The sequence below is a fragment of the Anastrepha ludens genome, chromosome 2 (assembly GCF_028408465.1).
Source record: "Anastrepha ludens isolate Willacy chromosome 2, idAnaLude1.1, whole genome shotgun sequence".
Taxonomy (NCBI): domain Eukaryota; kingdom Metazoa; phylum Arthropoda; class Insecta; order Diptera; family Tephritidae; genus Anastrepha; species Anastrepha ludens.
Genome location: NC_071498.1, coordinates 9,263,687 through 9,291,480, shown reverse-complemented (window position 1 = coordinate 9,291,480; position 27,794 = coordinate 9,263,687). Strand labels below are relative to the sequence as shown.

The 27,794-nt window shown below is 35.5% G+C and overlaps 7 protein-coding genes across 8 annotated transcripts; 5 read left to right on the top strand and 2 right to left on the bottom strand.

Moving 5' to 3' along the window:
- Positions 1 to 86: 86 nt before the first annotated feature.
- On the top strand, positions 87 to 2,313 carry LOC128862896 (fatty-acid amide hydrolase 2). 2 transcript variants are annotated; one of them, XM_054101716.1, is made up of 3 exons: positions 87 to 240; positions 318 to 387; positions 519 to 2,313. In XM_054101716.1, the coding sequence occupies exon 3, from the start codon at positions 584 to 586 to the stop codon at positions 2,153 to 2,155; it is 1,572 nt and encodes a 523-aa protein (XP_053957691.1). In that variant the 5' UTR covers positions 87 to 240; positions 318 to 387; positions 519 to 583; the 3' UTR covers positions 2,156 to 2,313. The 2 variants fall into 2 exon arrangements, with proteins under 2 accessions (XP_053957691.1, XP_053957682.1); XM_054101707.1 differs by having other exon boundaries at positions 318 to 450.
- A 2,362-nt stretch (positions 2,314 to 4,675) lies between these two features.
- Positions 4,676 to 7,276, top strand: LOC128862844 (transcription termination factor 5, mitochondrial). The gene is made up of 4 exons (XM_054101618.1): positions 4,676 to 5,080; positions 5,399 to 6,377; positions 6,436 to 6,660; positions 6,716 to 7,276. Exons 1-4 carry the CDS (start codon positions 4,870 to 4,872, stop codon positions 7,029 to 7,031), a joined length of 1,731 nt encoding a protein of 576 aa, XP_053957593.1. The 5' UTR covers positions 4,676 to 4,869; the 3' UTR covers positions 7,032 to 7,276.
- On the bottom strand, positions 7,258 to 8,827 carry LOC128862849 (putative tRNA (cytidine(32)/guanosine(34)-2'-O)-methyltransferase 1). The gene is made up of 3 exons (XM_054101631.1): positions 8,324 to 8,827; positions 7,613 to 8,268; positions 7,258 to 7,540 (listed from the first exon to the last, which is right to left on the bottom strand). Exons 1-3 carry the CDS (start codon positions 8,442 to 8,444, stop codon positions 7,349 to 7,351), a joined length of 969 nt encoding a protein of 322 aa, XP_053957606.1. The 5' UTR covers positions 8,445 to 8,827; the 3' UTR covers positions 7,258 to 7,348.
- A 600-nt stretch (positions 8,828 to 9,427) lies between these two features.
- Positions 9,428 to 10,668, top strand: LOC128862857 (ribosome production factor 2 homolog). Its single transcript, XM_054101643.1, has 3 exons — positions 9,428 to 9,560; positions 9,616 to 9,831; positions 9,884 to 10,668. The coding sequence occupies exons 1-3, from the start codon at positions 9,541 to 9,543 to the stop codon at positions 10,590 to 10,592; spliced, it is 945 nt and encodes a 314-aa protein (XP_053957618.1). The 5' UTR covers positions 9,428 to 9,540; the 3' UTR covers positions 10,593 to 10,668.
- Positions 10,608 to 11,824, bottom strand: LOC128862868 (uncharacterized). The gene has a single exon (XM_054101651.1). The coding sequence runs from the start codon at positions 11,383 to 11,385 to the stop codon at positions 10,720 to 10,722; it is 666 nt and encodes a 221-aa protein (XP_053957626.1). The 5' UTR covers positions 11,386 to 11,824; the 3' UTR covers positions 10,608 to 10,719.
- A 122-nt stretch (positions 11,825 to 11,946) lies between these two features.
- LOC128862836 (ralA-binding protein 1) lies at positions 11,947 to 15,824 on the top strand. The gene is made up of 6 exons (XM_054101606.1): positions 11,947 to 12,092; positions 12,197 to 12,314; positions 12,393 to 12,531; positions 12,592 to 13,143; positions 13,204 to 13,512; positions 13,727 to 15,824. The coding sequence occupies exons 1-6, from the start codon at positions 12,045 to 12,047 to the stop codon at positions 14,676 to 14,678; spliced, it is 2,118 nt and encodes a 705-aa protein (XP_053957581.1). The 5' UTR covers positions 11,947 to 12,044; the 3' UTR covers positions 14,679 to 15,824.
- A 2,277-nt stretch (positions 15,825 to 18,101) lies between these two features.
- On the top strand, positions 18,102 to 27,472 carry LOC128862829 (malate dehydrogenase, mitochondrial). Its single transcript, XM_054101594.1, has 4 exons — positions 18,102 to 18,303; positions 18,557 to 18,764; positions 26,362 to 26,558; positions 26,722 to 27,472. Exons 1-4 carry the CDS (start codon positions 18,238 to 18,240, stop codon positions 27,259 to 27,261), a joined length of 1,011 nt encoding a protein of 336 aa, XP_053957569.1. The 5' UTR covers positions 18,102 to 18,237; the 3' UTR covers positions 27,262 to 27,472.
- Positions 27,473 to 27,794: the final 322 nt, after the last annotated feature.

Here is a 27,794-nt window from a genome sequence, read left to right as displayed (position 1 = left end):
CAGCTCAACGTCAAATTGCGGCGAATTAAGATGTAAGTTCAGTGTTGCTTTTTTGTATGTTCGGTATATCAATTAATTCAAATAGAAAAGCTTTCCAATGATCAGCAAATAAACCAAACTTTACAATTGCTAATTGTAAACTGTTGTGTAATATTCAGTGCTTTGAGGTTTTATTATAGTTTGTTACTGTATGCAAAGCAAACACAAAACCATAGATGGCCACAAAACTGATACATCTGGGTAATGCTGACAACACTGTCAATTAACTAAATCTTAATTATCATTATTTTATATTATCATTTCTTTTTCTTGAGCAGAGTGAAACTGGTCAATTACCTGTATTGGAAGAAACGAAGCAGAAAAGTGCCAACATTTTATTTCACTAAGGTTTTTCTCCCTCCTTAACAAATACAATTTGTACTTATGTATATATATGCAGCTAACCGTTTTGTTAGTGCTTATCATTTATTTTCTTTCTTTTTACGCGCTTAATTACTTATATTATTTAAATTATACAGGCCGAGATTCGTTGAAGTTCACGTGTATCTTGCATTCCCCGTGTCGATCCAAAACTAAGACGACAATGGTTGTTCCAACAAAGTCGACATTATCTACACTTATACCGTTTATACACATACTTTTAGATCGATTTTTGGAATTTGTACTTGGTTGGCTTCTGGGTGTTTTTCGTTGTGTACCAGTGCCGCCAAATAAGAAACAGGAGGAATTACTGTCAACGGGCGCTGTGGAGCTTGCTCGCCTAATACGGGAACGAAAATTGAAGTCCTACGAAGTGTTAAAAGCTTATTATGACCGTATAGTTGCTGTCAACCGTGAGTTAAATGCTATTGTTGACGGTCCGTTCTTAGAGGCACTCGATGAAGCGCGAGCTATTGATGAGCGTTTTGAAAAAGGCGAGATCACAGAGGCCGAATTAAAGACAAAGCCATTTCTCGGCGTTCCATTTACCACAAAAGACAGCACTGAAGTAGCCGGCAAACTGCATACGCTAGGTTTGGTTTCTCGACGAAATGAACGCGCCTCAAAGGACGCTGAATGCGTGCGATTGATGAAGGAAAGCGGGGCCATTATTTTGGCAACATCAAACGTGCCTGAAGTCAATAAATGGATTGAGACACGCAACATGTTAATTGGACAAACTAATAATCCATATGACTATAGACGCTCTGTTGGAGGATCATCGGGTGGAGAAGCAGCGCTAATCAGTGCATGTTGCACAGCGTTTGGGCTAGGTACAGATATTGGTGGAAGCACTCGCATACCAGCATTCAACTGTGGAATTTTTGGTCACAAACCTACCATAGGTGCCGTTAACATGCGCGGTTGTACCTTTCGAAGTGGAGATGAAGAAAACACAATGGTGAGCGCTGGGCCAATGACTCGGTATGCTGATGATTTAATTCCATTAATGAAAGTTCTCATCGAACCAAAAATGGAAAAGAAATTACGTTTAGATGAACCGGTGGATCTAAAAAACTTGCGATATTTCTACATACCTTGTAATAACATGATTCAATGTAATCCCATAGGGTCAGAGGAGCAAATGCTCATGTTTAAGGTATGCCGCCATTTTACAAATTTATCGGGATCGGAAGTAAAATTAGCCCCCTTACCCAATCTTAATATGACGGGGAAAATGTGGCGTTACTGGATGACACAGGAACCAGCAAACTTTAACAAATTGTTAGGAAATGGCGCAACGCTGAACCCATTTTTTGAACTATTCAAAAAATTACTAGGCCGCAGTGAATTTACGATGGCTGCGATTTACTCATTGATAGATGCTTTGTTACCCGAAGAAAAGGAGCAACAAATTCGTGAGGCAACTAGGCATTGCAAGGAGGCGCTAATATCTATTTTGGGAGATGATGGTATATTATTCTTTCATAGTTCGCCCCGCACTGCTCCCTTTCATTACTATCCCTTGATAAAATTCACCGATTTTAGTTACTTTAGCATTTTTAATGTTCTCCAAGTGCCAGTAACACAAGTTCCGATGGGATTAGATAGCAGAGGAATGCCTATGGGCATACAAGTTGTGGCATCAGAAATGAATGATAGACTATGTCTAAACGTCGCCAAGGAATTGGAACGAACATTCGGGGGCTGGGTACGCCCATATAAATCACAGTAGTATAAAAATATGCATATTTACAACATGGCGTCATCAAGTGCTTTTTAGTAATGTAGAATGGGATAACGGTGTTAATTGAAAAATTTAGTTTTTAAAGCGGGTTTTAAATCTCTTGAGCAAAATAAAAAAAAACATAAATTTGTTGTTTATGAATTTCATATTATTTTATCATGATTTACATGCCGTTGAAAAACTAGGTTTATAATTTACTAATTAAAACTCAATATAAGCAGTCACATAGGAGCAAATATATGTATATGATTTGAAGGCAAACATACATACATACATACATACGAAAATACCATTCAACATACATTCATACTAGAAAGAGAAGGTAACGAAGTATACTTCGTCGAAAAAAACGCAAAAAAGGTAGTAAGGGTATTCATATGAGAGGAATAGCCAAAAAGGAGCTATAGTGATCTGGAGAGCGCCTCCGGGAGGTTCTCTTTTGAGCAGAGAACTTTTGAGTACTTCGGGAGAGCAGCGGGGCGTTACGCCAATTTGATCCTGTTCGTCATTGCTTATATTTGTGCATATTTTAAGAAGCTTTACCCAATTATTTGCTTTTTGATGAGCCATCCTTAACGAATGATGAAACGTCCCTTTGACAGTCGATTCTACATAACCGGAAGGACTCGTATTTATATCCGGCCAAGGACTGTAACTTCAGCAGCATTCTCCGTTTGAGCGAATAATATCTTAAAATTGTAGCCGCATAATCATTCCCCTACGTCGTCCTACATCCTTTCGTCCATACGCAGTCCTTGGCCGTATATAAATTTTTTAAGCACGTCTGTTTATCTCTCCATTAACATAACATACCTTTTTTTGGTTGTTTTTCAACGTTTGTTTATTTTGTTTTTTTCTTTAGTTCTATTTGTCGTATTGCTAATTCCGATAAGTTTCCGATAAAAATTAGGAAGGACAATGATTTGTTCGTAATTCGCAATGTAATTGAGACTAAAGTACGTTCACATATGCAGTAATTAGTAATAAATCCACAAAATTAATCTACCCGTTCACATATGTATTAATCAGCAATAAATCCACAAAATTACTCTAACCGTTCATATATGCCAGATAACCTGCAAAATTGACAATAAGCTGTCAATTCTGCTTTGAGAGGTTTTTCTTCATAAAACTTATTTTGGTGGAATATTTCGGTGTTTTTGGTTTCTTTAATTATTACTAACGATATAAAGAAAATGCAAGGAGATGAAGTAGCTAATTTAATGGCGCAATTGTCTGCTAATAATAAACAGTTGGAGGATATCTGTATGCCACGTTTACTGAGGTTGCAAAAAATTATGGCAGTAATACGCTTTCGAAATTCGATATTACATTTTATAGTAAGTAATAAGAGGACAAAACGTTTAAGGACACCCGCTTTTTTCTGTAAAATGAATCCCTAATTAATAATATTTAACAAAAATTTATTATGTTTACAGACCTGTTTTCTTTGCCGGCATCCATTTCATTTAGTTTTTATTTTAATGTTCCTCCTTACATTCGTAATAATAATTATCGATAACATAGAAAAACAGGGTTGTATGTCAAAAAGTATCGTTATTATCTATGTTTATTTTTTAATCTCTGATTTCGGGAGAGAAATTTGGTATGGGTAATCTCAGATTTTAATTACGGATTGGGAGTTAAGCACGAAAAAGTAGATCATCTACTTATATGTAAATGTATTATAAATAACTTACAATTGAAATAAATAGAAATCATGTTCACATATGCGATATTATCGAATCAGAATGCGATAATTAATCTACCCATTTACACATTCAGTCTTACGCCGCTATTAAGTCGTAATATATGGGCCTTTAGCGATGGAATCTATCACGGTCAAACCTTCTGAGTGTATTTCTGCCATGAGAAAGCTACTCATAAAAACCCATTTGCCGTTCAGAATCGGCTTAAAACTGTAGATCTCTCCATTTATGGAACAACATTAAGACGCACTCCCCAAATAGGAGGAGGAGCTCGGCGAAGCACCTGACAGAAGTCTACGTGCCAATTATTTATTTATTTTGTCAGCGAAATTTTTAGATTAAAAAACTCTAAAATAAAGCGAGGTTTGGTTTTCTTGAATATAATGTGTGTGAATTCCAATAAAAATAATTTGAATTAATAGCGAATACATTTACATGTAACGACGTATATTTTCTCGTTTATAACCAAAAAATAAAATAAATAACAAAACAGCCAACAAATTGAAACAAAAACCCAATCATTACGTCAGCAAAACCGCTGGTTTCGCCAAATTAACAAGCGCTTTGCGGATGTCTTCTGCAGTCCCACTTGGGGAAAAGTCACTTGTTTAGTTAGAAATCTGTGCCAAACTTGGACTGAAAAACTAACCCTAATTCATAACACTGGATTAATTTTTCTTTAGCTCGAAAATGGAGATGGTCCCGCATGAGAGAATTTAGCAATTTTTTTGAACGTGTATGGTAGCCTTAAAACACAAATAAGGAATGAATAAAGCGCAATAAATCCAGATATAAATAAAACAGAAACAGCTGTTTTCTTAGCGTTTTTAACTTTCCGCAAATGCGAACTAAAAAAGCCGAGTATTTCGTAAATTCCTTCTTCTCTTGTAAAAAGGGGTTATTTGATTTAACAATTAATTCCCAAATTTATTTACTTTGCCCGAAGCAAATTGGATAGTTATTGATATTTGTCAGCATAGCAAAAAATAAAATATGTTGCGAAACAACCAATATAACATATCCCGTTTGTTGTGTCAAATTAATGTGGTTGTGCAAAGGACGTACGTGTCCAAGATTCGAAGAACCAGGATGTCCGTGAACACAAAGACCGAGTTGTCAGTCCAAACTTCGCCGGAATGTAATAACGGATCGGATGTGCACTTTGAGGAGCCAATAAATGCTTATTTTTTAAAGTGTCAAATAGGTAAGCGGGAATAAAGACATATGATGCACGTTCCCACGACAGTCGGTTCTACGTAACCGGAACGACACGCATTTATATCCGGCCAAGAACTGTCACTTTAGCAGGATTTCCATTATATGTGTGGGGATGTATTATGCTACTACACCAACAACAACATATGATGTCTTCGTTCCACCGACTCTCGACTACGGTATTGAAACTACACCGATTTATGTCCAGCCAAGGATCATTGCCCAGAAATATATAGGGAATGTTTTATGCTGTTACAACATCGATGATATCTTCTGGCTTTAACAATTTTATTTTTATATTTTCAAGGCTCTCATCATCGCAGATGGAGTGGTGTCCTAGAGCAGCATCCCGAATTGAAAACTGTAAAGCGGCAAGATGCAGCTAACACGGTCAATGCTTTGAAAAAGCTAAATTTTGATGTCGAAGCAATAATCACAAAACCTTTAATTCTTTGTCAAAATGCCCTGACAATTGAGAATCGCTATGAAGTTCTCCATGAGTGTGGGTTTCAACCCATCACTCTGACGATGCTAACAAAATTCGTTACTGTTATAAATAAAACTGTTTCTATGCTAAAATCTTATGGATATATTCCCTTGGAAGTGAACATATTGGAAAACTTATGTAATTGTTTCAGTAACGCGGAGATATCTGTTAAAAATTTCAAAGACTTAAACGACGGTATGCAAATAAAATACTTGCGCGAATGCATACTTAACGCCTATCTGAAACAACGGTTGGATATGAATGAAGATGATATTAAAAAACTATGGCGAGTATATCACCGTGTTCGTCACCGCAGCTTCAAATCGGTGCAATCAGTAGTGCAGGTGCTACTCGAAGAGTTGGAATTTCCAAAAATGCGCATAATAAAGAATGCTTACTTACTACATGGCGATGCTGAAAATATTCGGCGCATAATTAATGAAATCCCAAGCATAGATGGACATGATATACGTGATATTGCCTACCGTCGTCCAAAGGTTTTGATGTCGTCATGTGATGGATTGTTGAAAACACTGGAATATGTAAAAGCGTATGGCATAAGTGAATCAGCAGTGACAAAGTGTTTGGAAATACTCACACTTGGATCAAATACAGTATTGGAACGACTGAAAGACTTGCACGCCATAGAAGAATTCAAGGTGTTAGGCACTAACCCGCGTGTGCTCCGCCTCGTTCATTACCAAAACAAGGCTCGTTTGCGCCTTGAGTACTTGAATCAACTGAAAATGCGCTGTGCTTCCCTACACATATTGTCAGGCGGCTCTGAAAAATTTGCAAAGTATGTTCGGCGCACAGTACTCGTGAAGAAAACTAATGCATATATTTGCTTCCCCCAGGTTTGCGCGTGAAGGTACAGATCACACAAAGGGTCGTGATGTAGTAGTATATTTGGCAAATATTTTAAAAAAAGATGAAAATGATTTACGGGCTTTACTTGCAAGGCATCCAAACTGGTGTCACATACCAGTTCTCCACGTAAAACAGTGTTTAGATTTTTTGCGCTCCAAAAAATTTAAAATCTCTGCAATTTATGAAAATGTACACCTGCTTTTATACCCCATGTAAGGCGATAATTTTTTCTAAATATTTTCTTATATATAATTTCATATTCTACAGACAACGCATTGAAGAAAAGCTTATGCAACTACAAACCCCAGAATTTCTTGAGGAACTGCAAATGCCTGTGAAAAGCATTCTTTATTTGGACAACAACGAACTGCTCACACTTATTCTCTACTTGATCGAAAGCGAATTTCACTTTACGGGAGATGGCATTTGGACAGAACAACAAACTCAACCTGTTGAGAATTTTAATAACTTACTCCCGGATTTTCCGGAAGGTGTAAAAAAAGTTTACAAATACGGAATGAAGCCCAGTGGGACCAACAATACTGCTGTTTGCAGAGCTGATACGATTTTTGCACGGAACTAATCATGATAAACATTTTACATCCAAATTATTGTTCATACCAGTAATACAAACTTGCACAATACATTATGAAGGAGAAATTAATTTAAATATATTACATACCTTAATAGCTAGAGATAATAAATTCTTCCAAGTCCGTATATGCTGCATAATGCAGCTACATTTGTATACTTTGAAATATTCGATTTCTTGGTGATATATGAATTGTAACATTGAAATTTTGTGAATATATATGCTTAAGAACACGATATTTATTGGAAGATAATTATACGATAACCCATACAATTTAGAGCAAATGCTATTTAATAGGAAATTCAATATCAATTCTGCTCTGGATCCTCCTTCGATATTGAAGGTTCAGAATCAGCCACTTCTGATTCAGTGTCATGTTTCACAGTGATGGCGGAATGTTTAATAGAACAATTTTTAAGTTTATCCAAAATTTCCTTATAAGCTGGTGAAATAGGCTTTTGAACCACTTCTCTATACGTATACTCCGAATCCTCTTTGAGCTTTAAAACAATAAATAAACCATTTTCTTTTTCATATTTGTTTTCATATATTCCATTTATCTCTTTACTTACATTCAAACTGTAAGACATGTCCGCATCGAAGCCTCTCAGATCCCCACAAACAATGAACGGTATGAGTTTATGGTTTACCTTCGAGTCCGTTGCTTTAGCTATCATTTGCACGTCATCTACCATAGGATTGATCATTTGCGGCACATAGCCCTCTGGGCATCGATAATTTTGGCACACGACAAACGCTTCGATACTAGAATTGCGGGAGCTAGCTGGCTTGGCAATTGAGACCTTCTCAAAGAATATACGCAGCTGAGAATATAGCAAACTAGTATCTTTGCCACGGAATATTTTGGCAACAAAATTTCCTCCTGTCATCAGCACATGAGTGGTTATACTTAGTGCAGCTAGTAGCAATTGACTTTGAATGTATTCATCGATGTCGTGAAGACCAGTTACATCAGGTGCACCATCGCAAATAACCAACTGGGCCTTTTGCGATTCTCCACCAAAATGTTCAATTATAGCCTGAGCGGTACTTAGTTTCGTTATATCGCCTTGAAGTTGCGTAACTCCAGGCAATGGTGCCATCGCTTGTAAATCTACCGCAATTATTTTTACCTCCTCATTGTTGGAGCGATTCTCATAAAGGCGTTTGGAAAGCACTTGAGTCCAGCTACCAGGCGCAGCACATAAGTCTACGGCGCGTGTAACATCTTAACGAACAAGTAAGCGTTGTGAATAGATCTTGAAATAGAAACTAATACAAACCTTTTAAAATGTGGAACTTTTCATCGATTTGCAGCAGTTTAAATGCACTCCGAGCTCGCCAGCCTTCTTCTTTGGCCAATCGATAGTATATGTCTCGTTTATCCTTAGAGGTCTTTCCCATTTTAAAAGTTGCGCCGAATACACTCTAACTTATTATTAAAATAAAAGAAATTATGTTAGTGCACATACACATACTTAAAATTTCATCAATGGAAATAGTTATTTGTTATTATCCACTTCTTTTACCGTCTGCACCAATTCCTTTTTGCACATCTACACAACACGAAACTGTCAAAGCTAACACAACAACAAAGTCTTTAGCCACGATGAACGGAAAACAAGGTGTGGCCAACATCAAACCGTTACTCAATGGATTTGACGCAATTAGTTGTTTTACGACATGACAGAGGTTATGGCAGCGGTTTGTTTGCGATAGAGGGTTATATACGCCGTCTGAACAACGATTGGTTTGAAGAGCGTAAAAACAAGGGAGATAGAATTCACCTAGGCGTATAAATACGTGTGACATAAGCGGGATCAATTCTGCTCGCAAAACCTCTGTGACGTAATAGCTACGTTACTCTTACAATTTTGCTTCGGGTGGCCAAATCTGGTATTCCATCATACATGTATTTTAGCTGCTATAATTCGAGTTCGATAACATAGAAATTTGTAATAGTTGTTAGCTGTTGTTTGTTCGTTAACGCCATCAAATTATCAGTAGAAAATTGAGAGAATAAAATGAAAGCAAAAATTATCCATTACGAAAATAAATAATCCAAGGATTGGGGAATTCTTCCCACAATGATATGATTTGTAAGCATCCGATTGAACTTTATTTTATATGTAATCTGGTATTTTGTACACTTTTGTCCTTGCGCACGTTTGAAATTTTGCAAATTATAGTCAGAAACGATAAAATGGAAAATGTATTAAAATAAAAATGTAATGTACATGTCAATGATGGTGTAATCTTTTTACTAACACTAAAATTTGTAATTCAGCTCAGCTGATATTTCTTCTTCTACCAGTGTTTGCAAGTGATGGAAATTTTTCCGTTCTTTAACTATTTTGCTTTCTCTTCTCTTTGGGAGAGAGTTTTCGCTTACGCTCTATATTTGGACAACTATATTCTATCACACGTGCGAATTGCTTGGTGTAATAAATAATTTGTCCGCTTTGCAAGTCTCATCAGCTAAATTAAATAAAAATTCATCATGTCACTAATGAGGATAAGGTAGATATTTTGATAATACTTATACTAACTCATATTAATGTATATATTTCTTCAGGAAGCCAAAAACCCGCAAGGGTAAACAGATTTTGCTGGCGCGCGAGCCACAGCTAATAGAGTCGACTCGAAATATGCTCTTTGTCGATGGGCGCAAATGCGGTGGAGATGTAAAATCATGCATGAAGGACTTGCAGCAGCTTCGCAAACCTCTGCTAAAAGTTTTAAATCGAAATAATGATATCACGCCATTCGATGATCCTTCCTCTTTAGAATTGTGAGTCAATCGTTAGTAGCAAACTATTAGTTTTTCAATTATTTTCTTTTAGCTTGACTATGAAAAACGACTGTGCATTATTTGCATTCGGTTCAACATCTAAAAAAAGACCAAACAATTTGGTGCTGGGACGCATTTTCGAAAACGAAATATTGGATATGATTGAATTGGGTATAAAACATTACACTGCTATGTCGGAATTCAAAACCGAAAAAATCGGCACAAATGTCAAGCCATGTCTTATTTTTAATGGCCCACGTTGGAATCAAACTGAGGAACTGCGCCGTCTTCGAAATTTACTTATCGATACATTCCATAAGGATAAAGTAGATGCTATTCGTCTTCAAGGTATTGAACATGTAATCAGCTTTACATGCACCGAAGATTTAGCCATACTGATGAGATCTTATAAGATAATGCTAAAAAAATCCGGTCAAAGGACTCCACGCATTGAGCTTGTAGAAATTGGCCCTTCGGCCGATTTCTCAATTCGACGCACAAAAATTGCTTCAGAGGATCTGTATAAGCAGGCAAGAAAACAACCAAAACAATTGCAGCCAAAGAAGAAGAAGAATGTCACCTATGATGAACTGGGAAATACACATGGACGTGTACATTTGGGAAAACAGAATGTGACGAAGATACAGACGCGTCGTGTCAAGGGTTTGAAGAAAACGCCCGAAGAAAAACGCGAGAGTCGGCAGAAGAAGAAAGAACTAATGAAAGCAGCTGCCCGAGAATTATTAAAAAGTACAGAATAGTAAAAATAAATGTAATTTGTTTGTGTTTACATCAGTTTAATTTGCTAGATTTTAATAAAATAATTATAAAATTGTATTAACTTAAGTTTCAAATGCATTAGAATATGTCAGCTTTAAATATCAATATTCAATGTATTGCGCTAACAATGTTGCGTATGCGTCTGCTCTTCGATTCATAAAGAGCGTTTTCTAATACTTGTATCATGTGCACCAGGCTATTCAAATCTGTCTGCACAAGTAAATCCTTTCGATTGCGCCGTTCATCAGGATGAATTGTCTGCTGATTTTCAACTTCGAGAAGATCTCTATTTTCATTTTTCGGCTCAGTATGTAGATACAATTTCATTGTTACCCGTATACTGTTTTGTCGTAGTAAGCATCGTGTTGCTATACGCACCTCCAAGCGCCATTCGATGTTCACTAGTCGGTAAGCTCTTATATTCGCAGACTTAATTGAGCCTTCAATAAAATTGCGTTTACTATACACAAATTGTGTTAGCACTTCCGTAATACCATCATTATAGCCTTCTTCCTGTTGCAAACGTTGCAGATCCATCTCATTGGCTTTGGCCTTAGTGGCATCAATGAGGAAGGCAATAAGCGCTTCAACTGCATGCTGCACCATTTCAGGATTTGTAGCATATTTTCTGGCAAGCTGTTGATAGCGTTGTAAGTTCGGGCCATGATTCAAGTACTCAAATGCTGATTTGCATAACTCAACAACATCCTCAGGAGATCGCTGGCGCAACAATTGTAAATGCTCTCGTTGATCTTTCTTTAAATTTATTAACATTATTTTTTATCCGTTGATCCAATATTTTTAAGACAATGATTATTATCCCAATTATTTATTTTGAAGAATGATAGGCGAATTTGCTTTGCACTAAAAGCTCAGTTAGGGAAAACTTTACTTAACAAAAATTAAGAAATTGACAACGATCACACATTGTTTTGGAATCTTCTATTACAACTGTTTAACAGTTCGTCTTCTATAATGCCACATCAAATTAAATCTTTTTCAAAACAATTTAACACAGATTTATTTTTGGAATTACAAAATCGATTAAAATAGGGTAAGATCGAAATCTTCGATCCTAAATGTATCCAACTTTCCATGTAACAGGTTAGGCAAAATCTTAAGTTATAGTACTCGTATGCTATACCAGCTGAGTTTTATGCGTAACGCTACACGATGGCAATATTTTCATTTTTGTATATACCGCCTCAGTCAACAGCTGATATATTCTGCGTGAAATATCGGGTATAGGGTAAAAACAAATCACAAAATATTAAAAAAGCGTTTAAAACAAACAAGAAAATTTATTTTTTATTTTGTATATCGAAATTAGTAAGTCGTTAGTAAGTTTTCGTCAGTACACTAAAACTAAAACCTATTATTTCAACGCTTAGTTTCCTTAATTATGCTGCAATCTTACCGATATTGCCAGAACTATGGTTAGGCGAATTCATGAGAGCAAAACAAAACAAGAACAAAATATTGTAAGCTGACAGCTATTCTGTTGACAATTGAGAAAAATGTAAACTGTAAACTGGTGTATCTTAAATACATAAATTATTATCTTGTTTGTTAATAAATAAAACAGTGGGCCAATAAACTGATCATGGATTTTGACAGTCCGGATGTGGAGAAAGATTTCCCAGGGTTATATGCTTCTGAAGGTGGAGACGGAAAATCGAAAAAAAGCAAAGAGGATAGTGATTGTAAGTGGATATTAGGATTTTATAATATATTATCAAATAAGTTAAGTCTGCTTAAATAAGAGTTTACCAAATCTGCAGATAGCGAAGGTGACCATGATAAATTAAGTAAAAAGGATTTGCTTATCGGCAGACGGAAGGATAAGAAGGATAAGGGCAAGGATCGAGGTTATGCCGCGTTAGAGGGAGAGAGTTCTCCAGAAGAGGATTTAGATGCAAAGTAAGTTATATAGCTCTCAGATTCCGTTGGAGTAAGAACACTTATATTATGCTTCAACAGAAGTCCATCGAAGTCCAAAAAGTCGAAAACATTCAAATTTAGCTCTTCTAAAAGTAAAGAGAAGCGTGAAAAGTCGCGTGATAAAGAAAAGTCGGAAAAGGAGTCGCGGGAGGAAGAAAAGCCAAAAGAAAAGGAAAAGACTGAGAAGGAAAAGGAGTATAAGAAGAAGGATAAAGATCGTAAGGAAAAGAAAGAAAAATCGAAAGATAAGGATAAGGATAAAGATAAAAAGGATAAAAAGGCTAAACAAATAAGCAATGCATCTGAAGAAGTACTTGAATTGGGAGATGTGCAACCTGTTTTCGGGGTTTCAATCAGCCTCGCTACAGAACGAAGCCGTTGTCATGATGGCGTTGATTTGCCACTTGTGGTGCGTGATTGCGTTGATTACCTTCAGGAGCATGCACTCAAAAGTGACCAAATATATAAAGTGGAGCCGTTGAAGACACGCATCCAACATTATAAACGATTATATAACAATAGAGAACGACAACCAGAAACAGATGAATTGGATATACCAACTGCCTGCGCGTTGCTGAAATTGTTCTTACGGTACATCATGCCCCATCTATTCACTGTACACATTAATTTTGTTATTGCGTGCAATTTCAGTGAATTACCTGAACCAATTTTGACCACAGATCTGATATCCCGTTTTGAGGAGGCAGCATCGATTAACCCGCTCAGCAAACAACAGGAGGAGCTAAAACAATTGCTTGAACTACTGCCCAGTTGCAACAGAACTCTGCTCACTTGGATACTACTCCACTTTGATGCCGTCATTCAACATAGCAAAAATAATAAACTAACACCTGAGTCGTTGGCAATGCTGTTAAGTCCACCTATGCAGATGTCACACCGGCTGCTGGTAGCGTTGTTATCTCAGAGTGGAGTTTTGTTTGCAAATGTATCTCTTATCAAGTAAGTTAATAAAAAGTAGATTAATAGATTCTGTGATATCTTGATAAGATAACGATATAGTAGGAATAAGTTTAGAATGACTTGTAGATTCATCCAAACAATATGTTGGCTAGACGCAAGTCTCATCGCCTATACAGAATAGCCAAAATAATCATTAAGTATAAAAAATTAAATTAATATTAAATTGAAAATATACTTAAACTTTTGCCTACAGATATGTGCCCCCGATAACATCAAGTCCAAAACTCCCAGAAACTCCGGAAGATATTCAAGTGGAGCTACGCAAGCAGGAAAGCTTACTAGCACAAATCCATTCAGAAATGAATGCTGGTTTTGTTTCGAAGAAACGCGAAGAACAACTATGGGAAGTGCAACGCATTATTACACAACTTAAACGCAAATTACGCAGCTTTGAGAAACGTCAGGACAAGTCAATTGAAGATTCACAAAGCAGCAGTACAAGTGTCATACCAAATATCAGTGGCACAACTGACTCAAAGACCCAGCAACAACAACCGCAGAGCACAGTTACGCAACTGGATAATAGTTCGGTTAAACCTCTCACGAAACTCGGGTTAACAGAAGAAGATACTCAGCATGCCAATAACGTTAAGCTTACTGAATCGCCTGAACCAACAGCGGTAAAGGATTCATTACACCAAGATATTGCACATAATGAGATTACACCCGCTATACAAGAAGAACAACGAAAAGTCGCCCAAAAGGAGCAATCGCCACTCGCCGTTGATGGTTCACATCCTGACGGATTTTACATTGATGAAGATTCTTCATTTCTAATGGTGCCTAAGTCACATCCCGACTACTCTCAACTAATTCGGTTACAATTAGAAAATCAGGAATTGCTCGCGTGGAAGGTGCAATTACAGGCACGTATTACTGCCGAACGAGCGGAAGTACTGCGGCTTAAACAACAACATCAACAACTCGTTACATCAGTGGCAAAGAAGAATAATAATGCCAATAAAGCCGCTGTGACTTCAGACGATGTGCCCGGTGGCGACGTTGAATACGAAAAAATAATAGAGCATTATATACGCGAGAACACTTTATTGGAACACAAAAAGCAAATGCTCGCCAAAGAGATATTTGATGAGCGGCGCGAATGTATTGATATGCAAGTAGAGTTGGAGCTACAAAAATTTTAAGTTTAGCCAACAAATGATCAAATTTAGATGATATGTATGTATATGCTTATATTTGTTAGAGAATATGCATTTACGCATCTGTATTTTGTGAATTGCTAGGTACATTTATTAGTACCTATAAAATCTAAATTCAAAAGTATTTATGTTTCCTGCTACAAGTTAAAGGTATTCATGCTTTTTGCTTTAAATTTTTTTCATTTAAAGCCTTATTAATAAGCACGGTGATTTTGGAGATTTTGAATAAAAGGTTTTCAGAGCCGATCGAATTCTATTCGATAAAATAATATACAGTACTATCTCGATAATCCGGACACCCTTAATGTTAGGGGTCGTCCGGATTATGGGGGTGCCCGGATTATAGATGATTTTTGTTTTTCAACTAAACGTTGTTTTTTTGAAATGAACATAACGCAATTCAGATATATGTATGTACATAAATAGTTTTATTAAATACAGTACAATCATACTTACATAATAATATGTACATCTGTACATAATCAAACATTTTTTTTATTTAGTATGTACTATTTCATTTTACATTTAGTCGCGAATTTTCTAATGGCATCACGTTTCTTTTTTATGTCAAAAACAGTAGATTTGTTGACACCAAATTCTGTTTCAAACCATCTTAATGATTTTCCTTTATCAAGGAGATCTAAAATGTCACATTTTTTCTGAAGAGTAAGGGTTTTATGAGCCCTTTTATTAAATTTTCCACTGCTCATAATAATAATGTCCACTCAATTCAGTTTGTCACTAAAGAATAAACACAACGCGTGATTTATGCTGTTGCATTTCGTATACATATATTGTTGTTAAAGTACCGCTATTTTACGAAAAACTCACAAAGCAAACTAAAATTTAAAATACATATGTATGTACATAGTGCGAAGCAAATTTGAAAAATGTCCGGATTATAGAGTAAAAAATGTTAAACTGTCCGAATTATGCAGTTGTCCGGTGATAGATGTGACCGGACTACCGCGTGTCCGGATTATCGAGATAGTACTGTAGTTCTATAAAAAAATGGAGAACATTGCTATTAATTATTAATTATCTAAATGTATTATCTACAAAAATAAAAATACAAGCTATAAATTAATTGAAAATAAGTGTTTGTTTTACAAAGTCGCAAAGCCCGTTTTCTTATTAACCAACAAATTAACGACGCGGTTAATGTTTAGGCAAACCACACTGGCCATGCTTAGCAGACTTAAGTTTGATTTATTAAAATGCAAAAACAGAAAGTCTATTAGAGTGTATTTTATAATCAAGAATAAATATAATGAAATTTTTGCTTGTTTCACTTGTAATTTGAGCTTCACTAAGTAATAGCATAGAATGTTTTGTCTTCGAACCTTTTGTTGTTGTAGCAGCATAAACATCCCCCCTACCTACATACGGGGAATGCTGCTGGAGTGACAGTCCTTGGCCGGATATAAATCCGGGTCGTTTCAGTAACGTAGAACCGACTGTCGTGGAAACGCAACGAACCTTTTCGCTTAGCTTGGTGATTGTTAACTCATAAACCAATACCTAATTAAAGCGGTGAAACCAACCATCGACGTCGACAATTTGAGGAACGGACTGTTTCGACAGGGTAGGTCCAAAAGGCGCAAAATATTAGATGAGAAGATTTAAATGAGCTTGCGAAGAGATGGTTGGTGTCATGCAGGGCACCTTCGCCAGCCGGACAAATGTTGAATATGATGGTGATTTATTTCAATTGAAGAAAAACAATACTTTCTACAAATGCGTTTTTTGATCACACATACTGACTTATTTGAATATGTCAATTTTATATAGAAATCCACTTTTTGTCAAGACGAATGTGTGTAATAAATCTGCAATGTTTACTTAAATTTTAGATCCTCCTAGTTCATCTAATGAACGAATCTATCGTTCACGACTTCAAAAATAACTGGTATAATAAATGGAAAAAGATAACCAAGACGGGTTCATATAAGGTCACCTCTCTAGAGCAACCACACCATTTACATGATTCAATAATAAAAGGTTTGCTCAGTAAGCAGCTTTCTCATTCCCTCTTGACAAATCGGCTCCCTTAGCAAGACACTGGGATGTTAACTCTAGAAATTTTTAGCAAAAGTGGAAGAAATGTAAAATTTGTAGGAAAAACATTTCGTTTTCAAAAGCGTGTATACGCACTTGCTCGGTATGTGAATAACCAAGATGATATGGAAAACATACTGACATACAGCTTAAATCAGGATATCATAAAACATCTTTTTGGGGCAATGAACGTGAAAGATGGACGTTTTGACAATTTGAGTCCAATGCGTTTCAAATACGGGTGGGGGAAGTACTTACTACGTTACTTTAAAGATACATAAGTTACCAACAAGAGCTCATTTAGCAATATGTAACTAATCATTGCCTCCTGATGGCAGATGGCTTTTTATGAGGAGTTTTTTCATGGCAGAAATACACTCGGAGGTGTGCAATTGCCTGTAGAGGAGCCTCTGCTATTACAAACAACATTTTCTATCATTTGGTGTTTCATGCCCGTGGTAGTGTGTCAAATAGCTAGGAATGAATAATCGCGACTTGGGCAAAGCATAGTAAAGCAAGGCGCAAGGAATTCATTAGGGCCATATTACTTAGGTAATATAATAGCTTCATATTGGTAAAACTTCCCAACTTCGTGATCAGTTTTCAATTTAAAAATCAATTCACTAAATATCAATCTGGGTTTAACTTAATAACATTTTTTTTAATATCATTCCTGGCAATTTCTGTTTGTACCAGTTATAATTTAAGTAAAAAGGAAACGTTTTTTGCTACCATTTTTACCAAGAAGGAATATAATTTTTCCACTTCCTACGCCCTTCTTAAATGCGACTTTTTGTAAGGGAGTGTCAAAATTCGAATGTCACAAGTGAGCAAACCTTTAATAATTGAATCATGCACCATTTACATATATTTTGTTTCGGCAATTTGGCTGCCCAAATGTCAAGATTTCGATGAAATAGAAAGAAGTTACTTGTTTGTAAATATTCAGTGAGCGCATAGCCACAGTGGATGGATTGGTAATATTGTGATTTTAAAATTAAAAAAACTATCGAAAATGCGGCATTGCGTGTTAAATTGTCAAAGCATGAATTATAACAAGACCTCTAAATGCATTTTTTTGTGTTTTTTTGGCGATGATACAGTGAAAAGAAAGTTGATGGTTCTCTTTAGGGCAAAAAAGTGCCGCCAACTTCAAGCAGCTTTGGCACCGTATGTGAACGTCAAAATCCCAGCAATCGTGCATAGATTCGCCTTGCGTTCATATATATGTAAGCGAGTTCTTAACTGAGAAGCCGACGTCGCTGTCTGCAGAAGATTCGCTGCCCTATATGTCAAATTGGCCTTTGTTTCTCTGCTTTCGTGCACTGTCTTCTGCTTCTGTCACGAATGAAAGGGTTGTTATCAAGGCGAATCTTTGACTTCGCTGCTTTGTTGCTTGCAAATTTCTTTTAGGCGAGAATCAGCAGCCATCGTAGCAGGAGTAGTTTAATAGCGAGCCCACAAATTTTGTAGAAAAAAAAACAAAATGTTGAAGCAAGTAACCAAACAGTTGGCTATCCAATCCGTGAGGGGGTTTTCCACCACAAAGCAGGTGGGTGCTAGTAAATTATTGTAATATAATGTAACCAGTAAAATAGTGTTTCGGATATGGCATGAGGGCAAGTGACCACATGTACATACGTATTTGGTGTTTACGTAATCAATAACAGCAAAATGAGGATTTAGAAGAAAATTATTAAATCAAGGTCGCAAATCGGAAAATTTCTTAACTATGATCAACTCGATCTGTGTATCGTATTTGTTATGACATGTACGATAATAAAATTGCTAACCTTATATTCTAGAACAACTTCAAGGTCACCGTATGCGGTGCCTCTGGAGGTATTGGACAGCCCCTTTCGCTGTTATTGAAGAACAACCCATTGGTTACAAATTTGGCGCTGTATGATATCGTACACACTCCCGGTGTGGCTGCCGATTTGTCGCACATTGACACCCAGAGCACAACTGAAGGTCACATGGGACCAGAGCAATTGGGCAAAGCACTAAAGAGTAAGTTCTTATTTGATTTTCGTATCTATACCGCTATGCATATTATTTAGATTTTACCAAGTTAGATTTTTAGATACAAAAAAACAACGGGCTACGTATATACATATGTATATAAACGTGAATAATCGTATGAATATGTACATACATATTGGATAATTACACAAAAGAACTTAATATTATAGGCTAGCAAAAATCTGATTGGTCAGTCAAATACAAATAAATTAAATTAAATTCTAAATTAAACTATTCCCAAATGAAATAGTTTGAAAACAAATGTCAGATATTATGGATATAAGAACAATGTGATAATGGATATTAAATAAAAATGTTATACTGTTAAATAAGCGCTCCTTAGCAGATCAAATAATTAATTGTGCATACATATGCACCTCGTTATCTAAAGTATGAAGCTCTTTTAAAATTGAATGCTCTTCACACTAACTTTTGGTTTTGTTTTTGTATTTAATCTTTATAAATCCGTCATGACATATTTTTTGTGATTTTCCATTTGCGAAGAAAAGAAGTCGACTTTGCATACATTTATTCAGCGTCGCCATTGCTGATGCTTTGAAAAAATGAGCTTTTTTAACTGGTTTTTATTTTGGTTCTGCGTATATCTTATCATTCGGGAGCAGGATGAAAATAAATAGTTTTAGTGAAAACAACTCACAAACGTACCCAACAACAAACTTAAAATCCATTCTTACTGGTCACTGCGGACTGGGAAGTTTTGTCGAAAAATACAAAAACAATTAAAACCATTATTTTGTAATGCATTATTGTATTACTATAGTGTTATTCTACCTATCGTAAAATTTAATATTTACACACGTTAAATGAGGCTATGTGATGTACTTGCTACAGTAAGTCTGAGCTCGCGACTTCAACAATCGGTAATGCATCGTTGCACATGTCGTCACAATGTTCGAAATTTACTGGGTTTTATCGATATAAAATCTCAACAGCGCGATTACGCTACTTGGGACTTAAATGATTAAAAGAACTGTACCTTATCGAAGTCATACCTCTCTTTTGATATTTATTTATCTCGTGAAATAAAAAAATATGCGATTACTCTCTTTTGCGCCCTATACTTGTATATATAATATACGTATAATATTGTATAAGTAGGTTTTTGTATATTCCCCACTACATTCACAAACAAATATAGAATTAACTAATGCATTGCATTTGAACAAATTTATAAATTTATTAAATTTTATATTTTCCAAAGAGCTGGTATATTCTACCCATTATTTAACTTTTTGTTCTCTAGAACGAGTAATAACGGAGTATAAAAGGCAACAAATTTGTTATTCAAGGAGTATGCAGGAAGTATAAAATCAAGAAATTTCGTTTAAATCTCCAAAAGTTTTTGTTAGTTATTATTTTTTTTTTTTTAATACGCTACTGAAAAGCTTGAAACTTCAGTTTCGGTGTTCCCAGTATATAAATGAAACCATAATTATCTAAACGTGACAGAAAAATTTGCTTTATTTATTGCTCAAATGGACCTCTGTTAATTTTATTACATTTGATAGCTGTTGTCAAGAAGAAAACTCAAATAATTTTGGGATAAACAATTCTAATTTCAATATATATATATATAATTGGCGCTTACACTCTTTTTTGGATGTTTGGCCGAGCTCCTCCTCCTATTTGTGGCGTGCGTCTTGAAGTTGTTCCACAAATGGTGTGTTTCATGAGTATCTTTCTAAAAAATTGTTAAACTTACTTCAAATATCTTATTTCGAGTATCTGGACATTTTCTGTAATTTTTTAAAACAATTTTTAAGCAGTTCGGTGAACAACTGCACGTAGGAACTTGGTATAAAAAAGAGGATTTTAAAAACTACATACATACATACATACATTTTGACGCATACTTTGTATTGTTCTCCTCCAATTTATGGAGTACATCTTGATGTTGTCCTACAAAGGGATTTTGCTCAGGTCAAAGAATGTGCGTAAATATACATATATGTATTTATGTATGTAAAAAAATAGCAAAAAAAAAGAAAAATCTTGGAAGTGTGTCATAATAAAAAGAAAAAAAAATTAAAAAAAAATAAGAAATAAAAAATTAAAATAAAATAAGAAATAAAACAAAAAATTTGTTTAAATAAAAATAAAATAAGAAATAAAAAATTAAACACAAAAATTTAAAAATAATTAAAAAAATTAATTAATTAAAAAAAATTTAAAAAAAACTGTTTGATATACATAGTAATTATTTACAAATGGCTGCTCTTTTTACTGTTGTATAAGAATTAAAGCGATATCTTTTAAATTTATCCCATCAGAAGGTTTTATTTTTTATTTTTATGCGTCTATACTTATATTTTTTATATATTATGCCACTCGATTTAAAGTCAATCTGACAGAGTTAACCGTTGAGGTGGCGTTAGTTTTTAGTTTTCTTTTACACACTATTTTTTTATATCTACTTTTCTTGTATTATATTCCTTGTTTACCTTAACCAAACCTAACTTAATTTGACTATTTCGACACTCTCTTCTTAGTTCTCTAACATACCTTATTTACGATTATGTCACGGAAAAGTTACGCCTATTTTTCCGCTTCAATTTTAGTATCTTGGATTATATCACTGTTCAATATTAAATTGAAAACTTTAAAGCTGGTTTTTTTGATTATGACACTCTTACGTTTTCTCTTATCAGCATATACCTGTAGCTCGTTCGATTTGTGGGACAAGTAAATGGCTCTTCACACATTTGATTAGAGGCTGTAAACACTTTTTGAGTAAAACTTTATACGAAAACTAGCTTTACCCCTCCCGCGTTTACTGCTAGCCATTTGCTTCCATATAAAGAATTATCGAATAAATTAATTCTCGTTGTATGAAAGAAAATGTGTGACAAAGTCCGCTAAACAAACTCTCAAAAATTTAATATTCCGTAGTCACTTTATTATAAAAAAATTGGATGGGCTATAAAACTGCCTACAAAAAATGATTCTAAGAATTCTGAATAAAAAGTGAAAAATTTTGGTGAAAATTTCTAGAATTTTCATAATTTTTGAACAAAGTTTGAAACAACGATTGAACTTTTATAAAAAATTAATAGACACTCAATAAACAAAAGTAGAATAGCCAAAATTGGTCCAAATTTCGCGCTCCTATTTTATAGTCCATGACTGTATTTACTGCATAAATAAATACTAAAACACTAGTCATGCGTCTTTGACGTAACGAAATAAATAAATATACGTAGGAATTATGGTTTTACGTAATAATGCAAATGGGAATATCTTATATAGATACATGAATGTGTGGGAATTCGTACAACTCGTGCATACAAACATACATGCTAAATATATATGTAGGCATGCTCAATACGTACGTAAGAGAAAAAAAGTATAATACATACTATATCAGTGTAGCTGTGCCAAAAAATTTACTTGAGTAGATTTTGCTTCCGGGGCAATAAATCATGGCACATATTTTTTGTGATCAGAAAGCTTGCTCCCCCCACCCCGTTGATATAAAATAAAGTCCAGCGACTTAGATATAAGATATTGGAAAAGGGCCCTGCAATGTTTCTATTTATGAAATAATAAATATCAGTATTAATAGTATATATGATTAATTTTTTCCATAATGAAAACCCATTTAGAGGCAGTTTGAACATTTTAATAAGCGCAAATCATTTCACGCTCATATTCCGTCTGATTTTTTTTGGTTTTGTTTTTTCGTTCAAATCAAACCAGTGTAATTTAAACAAAATTCCTAATAAAAAGAAAAATTGCGCTATTGCAATGTGAAAGCAATGTATGTTAAGTACTGACGGCAATCTTATTAAGTAAAGCAAATTTGTCTACACCTTGCTTACATTACATTAACCCATAAATGATCATTAATGAGATCTATTAAGAATCTACATAAGCTTTTATGCCATAGTACTTAATTTTTTTTTTTTTACATCAAAAAATTAAATTGTACATCAAATGTTTTTTTTTGATTCCTTTATAAAGGTGTGTATTTTGTTTTTTCGCTGATAGATGTTCTCTTCAATTTGAAAGATTGCTTATAACTTCCACATAAAATACACTAAACATATTTTGTACATTTTTTGTAGTTTGTTTATTATAAAGCCTGTTAACGTCTTCTTGAAGTGAACCCATTTTATCAATATATGTATGTATGTACTTATATATAATTTCAATTTCTAGAGAGAAATGCACACAGTTTTGGAGAGTTTGCGAAGCTTGTATTACACAAAAACAATGTTTTGTACGTTTGATTGTCACGGCAAAGTATTGGGAAAAGTAGAAAAGAAAAACTGGATTCGCCTTGTTTTATTCTGTGCTGACAGCCGCATGGACGCGGCGAAAGAAAAAAAAAAAACAAATCATCTGATTTACCGGTACCACATTTAAAAGATTCGCCTTGGCATGTGGCATACGATTTGCCCGCTGGAATTTTTGTTTATTTTTTTTATTCAGACAAAAATTAATTTGTAGTAAAGGGTGTTTTTTTTAGAGGTTAGGTTTTCAAGATGAAATAAAAAATTTAATGTTATGGCCAAGAATTTAGCTTTATTATAAAGATAAGGGTTTGCCATTATGTTTTAAAATGATTTCGGGCAAGTGGCCGCCGCGGCTGGCTCGAATAAATTCCAGCCGAGAGGCCCAATTTTCGACCACTTTTCGCAGCAATTGGGGCCGTATGTCAGCAATAACGCGCCGAATATTCTCTTCCAAGACGTCAATCGTCTCGGGCTTATCTGCGTAGACAAGCGACTTCACATAGCCCCACAAGAAATAGTCCAGCGGTGTTATATCGCACGATCTTGGAGGCCACGCCACAGGTGCACGGCACGAGATAATGCGCTCACCAAAAGTTTCCTTCAATAAATCGATTGTTGCGTTGGCTGCATGGCATGTAGCGCCGTCTTGTTGGAACCAAAGGTCGTCCACATCAACATCGTCCAATTCAGGCACGAAAAAGTCATTAATCATGGCTCTATAGCGCTCTCCATTGACTGTAACATTATGGCCGGCTTCATTTTTAAAGAAATATGGACCAATGATTCCCTCTGCCCATAGATCACACAAAACAGTGACTTTTTGAGGATGTAACGGCGTCTCAGCAATGGCTTGTGGATTATGTTCACTCCAAATGCGACAATTTTGCTTATTGACATACCCATTCAACCAAAAGTGAGCTTCATCGCTGAACAAAATTTTCTTCGATGCGTCGCGCGAACCGAACCATTATTTTCGTAATGAATTTGCACGATTTGCAAACGTTGTTCAGGTGTAAGTCTATTCATTATGAAATGGCAAACCAAACTGAGCATAAATCAAGTGACAGCTGTCAAAAAGACCATCTACGAAAAAAGTAGTGCCAACTTGAAAACCTAACCTCTAAAAAAAACACCCTTTACATGTGCAAGGTTAAATGAATTTGCCTATATTTAACACACTTTGCTCTCCTGCTACTACTTGTTCAATGTAATGCCCATTCCCTAGCTTGATTGCCGCTTTAAGCTCGTTGGTGTTGTCAAATTGACGATTGTTGGCGTAAACTCTTCTGACTTATATACCCCAAATGTTTTTTATGGGGCTTAGACCCGGGGAAAACGCCGACCAGTCCAGAACAATCGGTCAAATACTGCCTTGTTTCCCTGCTTACGTGGATTCGGGCGTTGTCTTGCTGAAAATCGAAGAGCACTTCCCGATTATTCTGAATAAAAGGAAGGAGACTATTTGTCAAAACGTGCACTCCAAACCATAACAGAACCTCCACTGAAGTTGCGCTTGGAAAATAAAAGGGGGCTCTTGCGCAAATCTCTCAATAATTTAAAAAACCATCAGGTCCATCAAGCTTCCAGTTTTTTCATCCGAAAATATAACCTTTTTAAAAAATAATATGAAATTGGGCAACATTAAAAATATTCCAAATATCTTACTGTGTCCCAGTTGGTGTCTAGGTGTTTTTCTGCAAACTGAAGACGCGCCAGATTTTGCCGTGGTGTTTTCTTATTCTTGATAATTTTAAATGATTGCACCTCGGTAATTTTGAACAACAGCGGCCAAGTTGGCGCAAGGCTTAGTCGAGTTAGGAGCTTTTCATATGATTGCTCGCTGTTTTCGACTTGATAGTGATAATTTTCTTCCAACGGGCTTCAAAATGTTGTAATTCTCAGGGCTCCGTAAAAAATTCCGGATAACACAGCGACTTTTGCCTGTTTTTTTTTTTTCAATTAATTTGATTGACAAGCCTGAATCCTTGTAGCCAAAAATTTTCCACGCTCCTCCTGTGATAAAATTGAACCTCTCGGCATTTTAGGTTGAATTGAATAAAATTATAATTAAAGTCATCCAAAACAACAATCAGCACGTTCTATTTCTTCATAGCTTATTTTCGATTAGTGTCTTATCATTATGAAATGCCAAAAATACTAGTAAAAGTGCAGCTTCTTGGAAAAAGATAACAGTTCTACAAAATAGAGTGAGCTTTCGCACCAGAAACAATTGATGGAAGTCTTAAGTGTATAACTGTTAAAATGACGCCAAATAAAAGCCACTCCGGAAAGTAAAAGCGAGCTTATGGTAGTTCAAAAATTTTATACCAAAGGTATCTTATTATTATGAAACGCACCTAATTTTTGCTGTCATATCATCACATACTAATACATTTAGATTCAGATGCTAGTTGCCTTGCTATTGTAATGTAATTATTTATAATTATATTTCCTATAAATAAATAAACTATCTATAGCCTAGGCAGACTTCGGGATTACAGGCGCAGTTAATTCTGATTATAATTGTAGAGTGACAGATGGTTGTTACGCGGATTAGTGAACAGCTGATTTGCTTACTGAATAGTTTTGCCAAAGGTGCACCACAGGCAACAAATACGGGTATTAGCTGCCCTTATACTAAGAAATATTTATTTATTTAAAAATATTTTGAATTGCAATTTCTCTAACTCTACGAATTAAAAGAATTAATGTAATTGCGAACATGTTAGTGTAAACTAGCATTGCATTCAGTCTCCCTTGTTCCGCTCTTTAAAAGTTTCATAATTGTCATCGGCAATGTTGCCATCGAAAATTCCCTTAATCCGCTGAAATTATGAGAATTAAGTTTAGGTGTCAATCCGCATTATATAATATATAGTATATATAATTGGAGCGTACACCCTTTTTGGGTGTTTGGCCGAGCTCCTCTTCCTATTTGTGGTGTGTGTCTTGATGTTGTTCCACAAATGGAGAGACCTACAGTTTCAAGCCGACTCCGAACGGCAGATATTTTTTATGAGGAGCTTTTTCATGGCAGAAATACACTTGGAGGTTTGCCATTGCCTGCCGAGGGGCGACCACTATTAGAAAAAAACTTTTTCTTAATTTTTTCATCTTTCACCGAGATTCGAACCGACGGCCGCCATTAGTTGCACTTAATTCCTGAGACCATTAAGACTACTTAAGACTTAAGACTACTTTAGCTTTAAAAATATTTTATCGAGTTTATGGTACAACTTTAAAAAACCATGTATTGTTTTAAGATTTCTTTATTTATAAAATAAAACGCCTATCATTCTTACCTTATTTTTGTTTCTGTTTTTCTAAAGATGCTGATGTCGTTGTGATACCTGCTGGTGTACCACGCAAGCCTGGTATGACCCGTGATGATCTGTTCAACGTGAATGCCGGTATTATACGCGATATTGCTAATGAAATTTCCAAGAGCTGCCCAAAGGCTCTCGTGGCCATCATCACCAACCCAGTTAATACTTGCGTTCCGATTGCTGCTGAAATTCTGAAGAAGGTAAAGAAGGCTATTTATAGCTGAGTATACAAAAAATTTACTTCATTTGTATGCAATGCATTATTACTTAGTCAACGATTCATCCTAAAAGTATGCTATGTTTACTTGTTGTGTAGCCTTTAGTAAATTAACCAGCTAACACTCAACTATTGTACATTTATAGGCTGGCGTCTATGATCCCAAACGTTTGTTTGGTGTCTCCACGTTGGATGTAGTGCGTGCACGTGCCTTCATTGGTGCCGCTTTGGGTGTTAACCCCCAGCAAGTAGACATCCCCGTTATCGGTGGACATTCCGGTGTTACAATTTTGCCCATCCTTTCGCAATGTCAGCCCGCATTCAAGGGTGATCAGGCCACCATTGAAAAATTGACCGTACGCATTCAGGAGGCCGGTACTGAGGTGGTGAAAGCCAAGGCTGGAGCTGGTTCGGCTACTCTGTCCATGGCATACGCTGGTGCACGCTTCGCCGGCTCATTGCTGAAAGGTTTGAATGGTGAGAAGGGTGTTGTCGAGTGCTCGTACGTGCAATCCGATATCACCGAAGCGACCTTCTTCTCTACCCCACTTATTTTGGGAAAGAGTGGTCAACAGGAAAATTTGGGTCTACCCAAATTGAATGATTTCGAGAAGAAGTTGTTGGCAGCTGCACTGCCTGAGCTGAAGAAGAACATCCAGAAAGGTATTGAATTTGCTAATGCCTAAGAAAAATTGCAGCCACAAAACTTAGCTATTACTAGTAGACATACACGTGTACTCTGCCAACTCAATCATCCCCACAAATAAACATTAAAGAAAATAAGGGCATTTTTACTGTGTGTGGAAAATATACATCCATCGGCAAACTTCCTTCATACAAATTGGCACTTAAAAATGCTCTTTAAAATAATAGTAAATGCTGAATACTAACGAAAAATATAGAAAATACTTAAATAATTCTAAAGTGTAGAGATCATCCAAAGATTCTATCAGATGTAAAGCTGCAGCAAAAAGAGATATCACTGCAGTGACACTGATAATTTTTATTAAGATAAAAAGTGGACTGTTGTTTACGAATGTTTAGGCAACAATTACTTGAAAATAAATACATAAATAAAATCATGTAACAAAATTCTACAACAGACAGAAATATAATATAAAAAAAGTAAAAATATAAAAAAAGCCATTGTAAGCCATTTTTTCTTATATTTACGGATATGTACAGGTAAGCAATCTATGTTTTGTTTTCTGTTTTTGTA

Bases quoted from the DNA above. Each gene is read 5' to 3' on its own strand.
- LOC128862896 (XM_054101716.1), top strand. From the start codon at position 584: ATGGTTGTTCCAACAAAGTCGACATTATCTACACTTATACCGTTTATA.
- LOC128862844 (XM_054101618.1), top strand. From the start codon at position 4,870: ATGTTGCGAAACAACCAATATAACATATCCCGTTTGTTGTGTCAAATT. The intron at 6,378-6,435 runs GTATGTTCGGCG...TGCTTCCCCCAG, and splicing joins GGCTCTGAAAAATTTGCAAA to GTTTGCGCGTGAAGGTACAG. The intron at 6,661-6,715 runs GTAAGGCGATAA...CATATTCTACAG, and splicing joins CACCTGCTTTTATACCCCAT to ACAACGCATTGAAGAAAAGC.
- LOC128862849 (XM_054101631.1), bottom strand. From the start codon at position 8,444: ATGGGAAAGACCTCTAAGGATAAACGAGACATATACTATCGATTGGCC. The intron at 8,269-8,323 runs GTTTGTATTAGT...TTGTTCGTTAAG, and splicing joins AAAGTTCCACATTTTAAAAG to ATGTTACACGCGCCGTAGAC. The intron at 7,541-7,612 runs GTAAGTAAAGAG...ATTGTTTTAAAG, and splicing joins ACATGTCTTACAGTTTGAAT to CTCAAAGAGGATTCGGAGTA.
- LOC128862857 (XM_054101643.1), top strand. From the start codon at position 9,541: ATGTCACTAATGAGGATAAG. The intron at 9,561-9,615 runs GTAGATATTTTG...ATATTTCTTCAG, and splicing joins ATGTCACTAATGAGGATAAG to GAAGCCAAAAACCCGCAAGG. The intron at 9,832-9,883 runs GTGAGTCAATCG...ATTTTCTTTTAG, and splicing joins GATCCTTCCTCTTTAGAATT to CTTGACTATGAAAAACGACT.
- LOC128862868 (XM_054101651.1), bottom strand. From the start codon at position 11,385: ATGTTAATAAATTTAAAGAAAGATCAACGAGAGCATTTACAATTGTTG.
- LOC128862836 (XM_054101606.1), top strand. From the start codon at position 12,045: ATGGTTAGGCGAATTCATGAGAGCAAAACAAAACAAGAACAAAATATT. The intron at 12,093-12,196 runs GTAAGCTGACAG...TAAATAAAACAG, and splicing joins CAAAACAAGAACAAAATATT to TGGGCCAATAAACTGATCAT. The intron at 13,513-13,726 runs GTAAGTTAATAA...TTTTGCCTACAG, and splicing joins GCAAATGTATCTCTTATCAA to ATATGTGCCCCCGATAACAT.
- LOC128862829 (XM_054101594.1), top strand. From the start codon at position 18,238: ATGTTGAAGCAAGTAACCAAACAGTTGGCTATCCAATCCGTGAGGGGG. The intron at 18,765-26,361 runs GTAAGTTCTTAT...GTTTTTCTAAAG, and splicing joins ATTGGGCAAAGCACTAAAGA to ATGCTGATGTCGTTGTGATA. The intron at 26,559-26,721 runs GTAAAGAAGGCT...GTACATTTATAG, and splicing joins CTGCTGAAATTCTGAAGAAG to GCTGGCGTCTATGATCCCAA.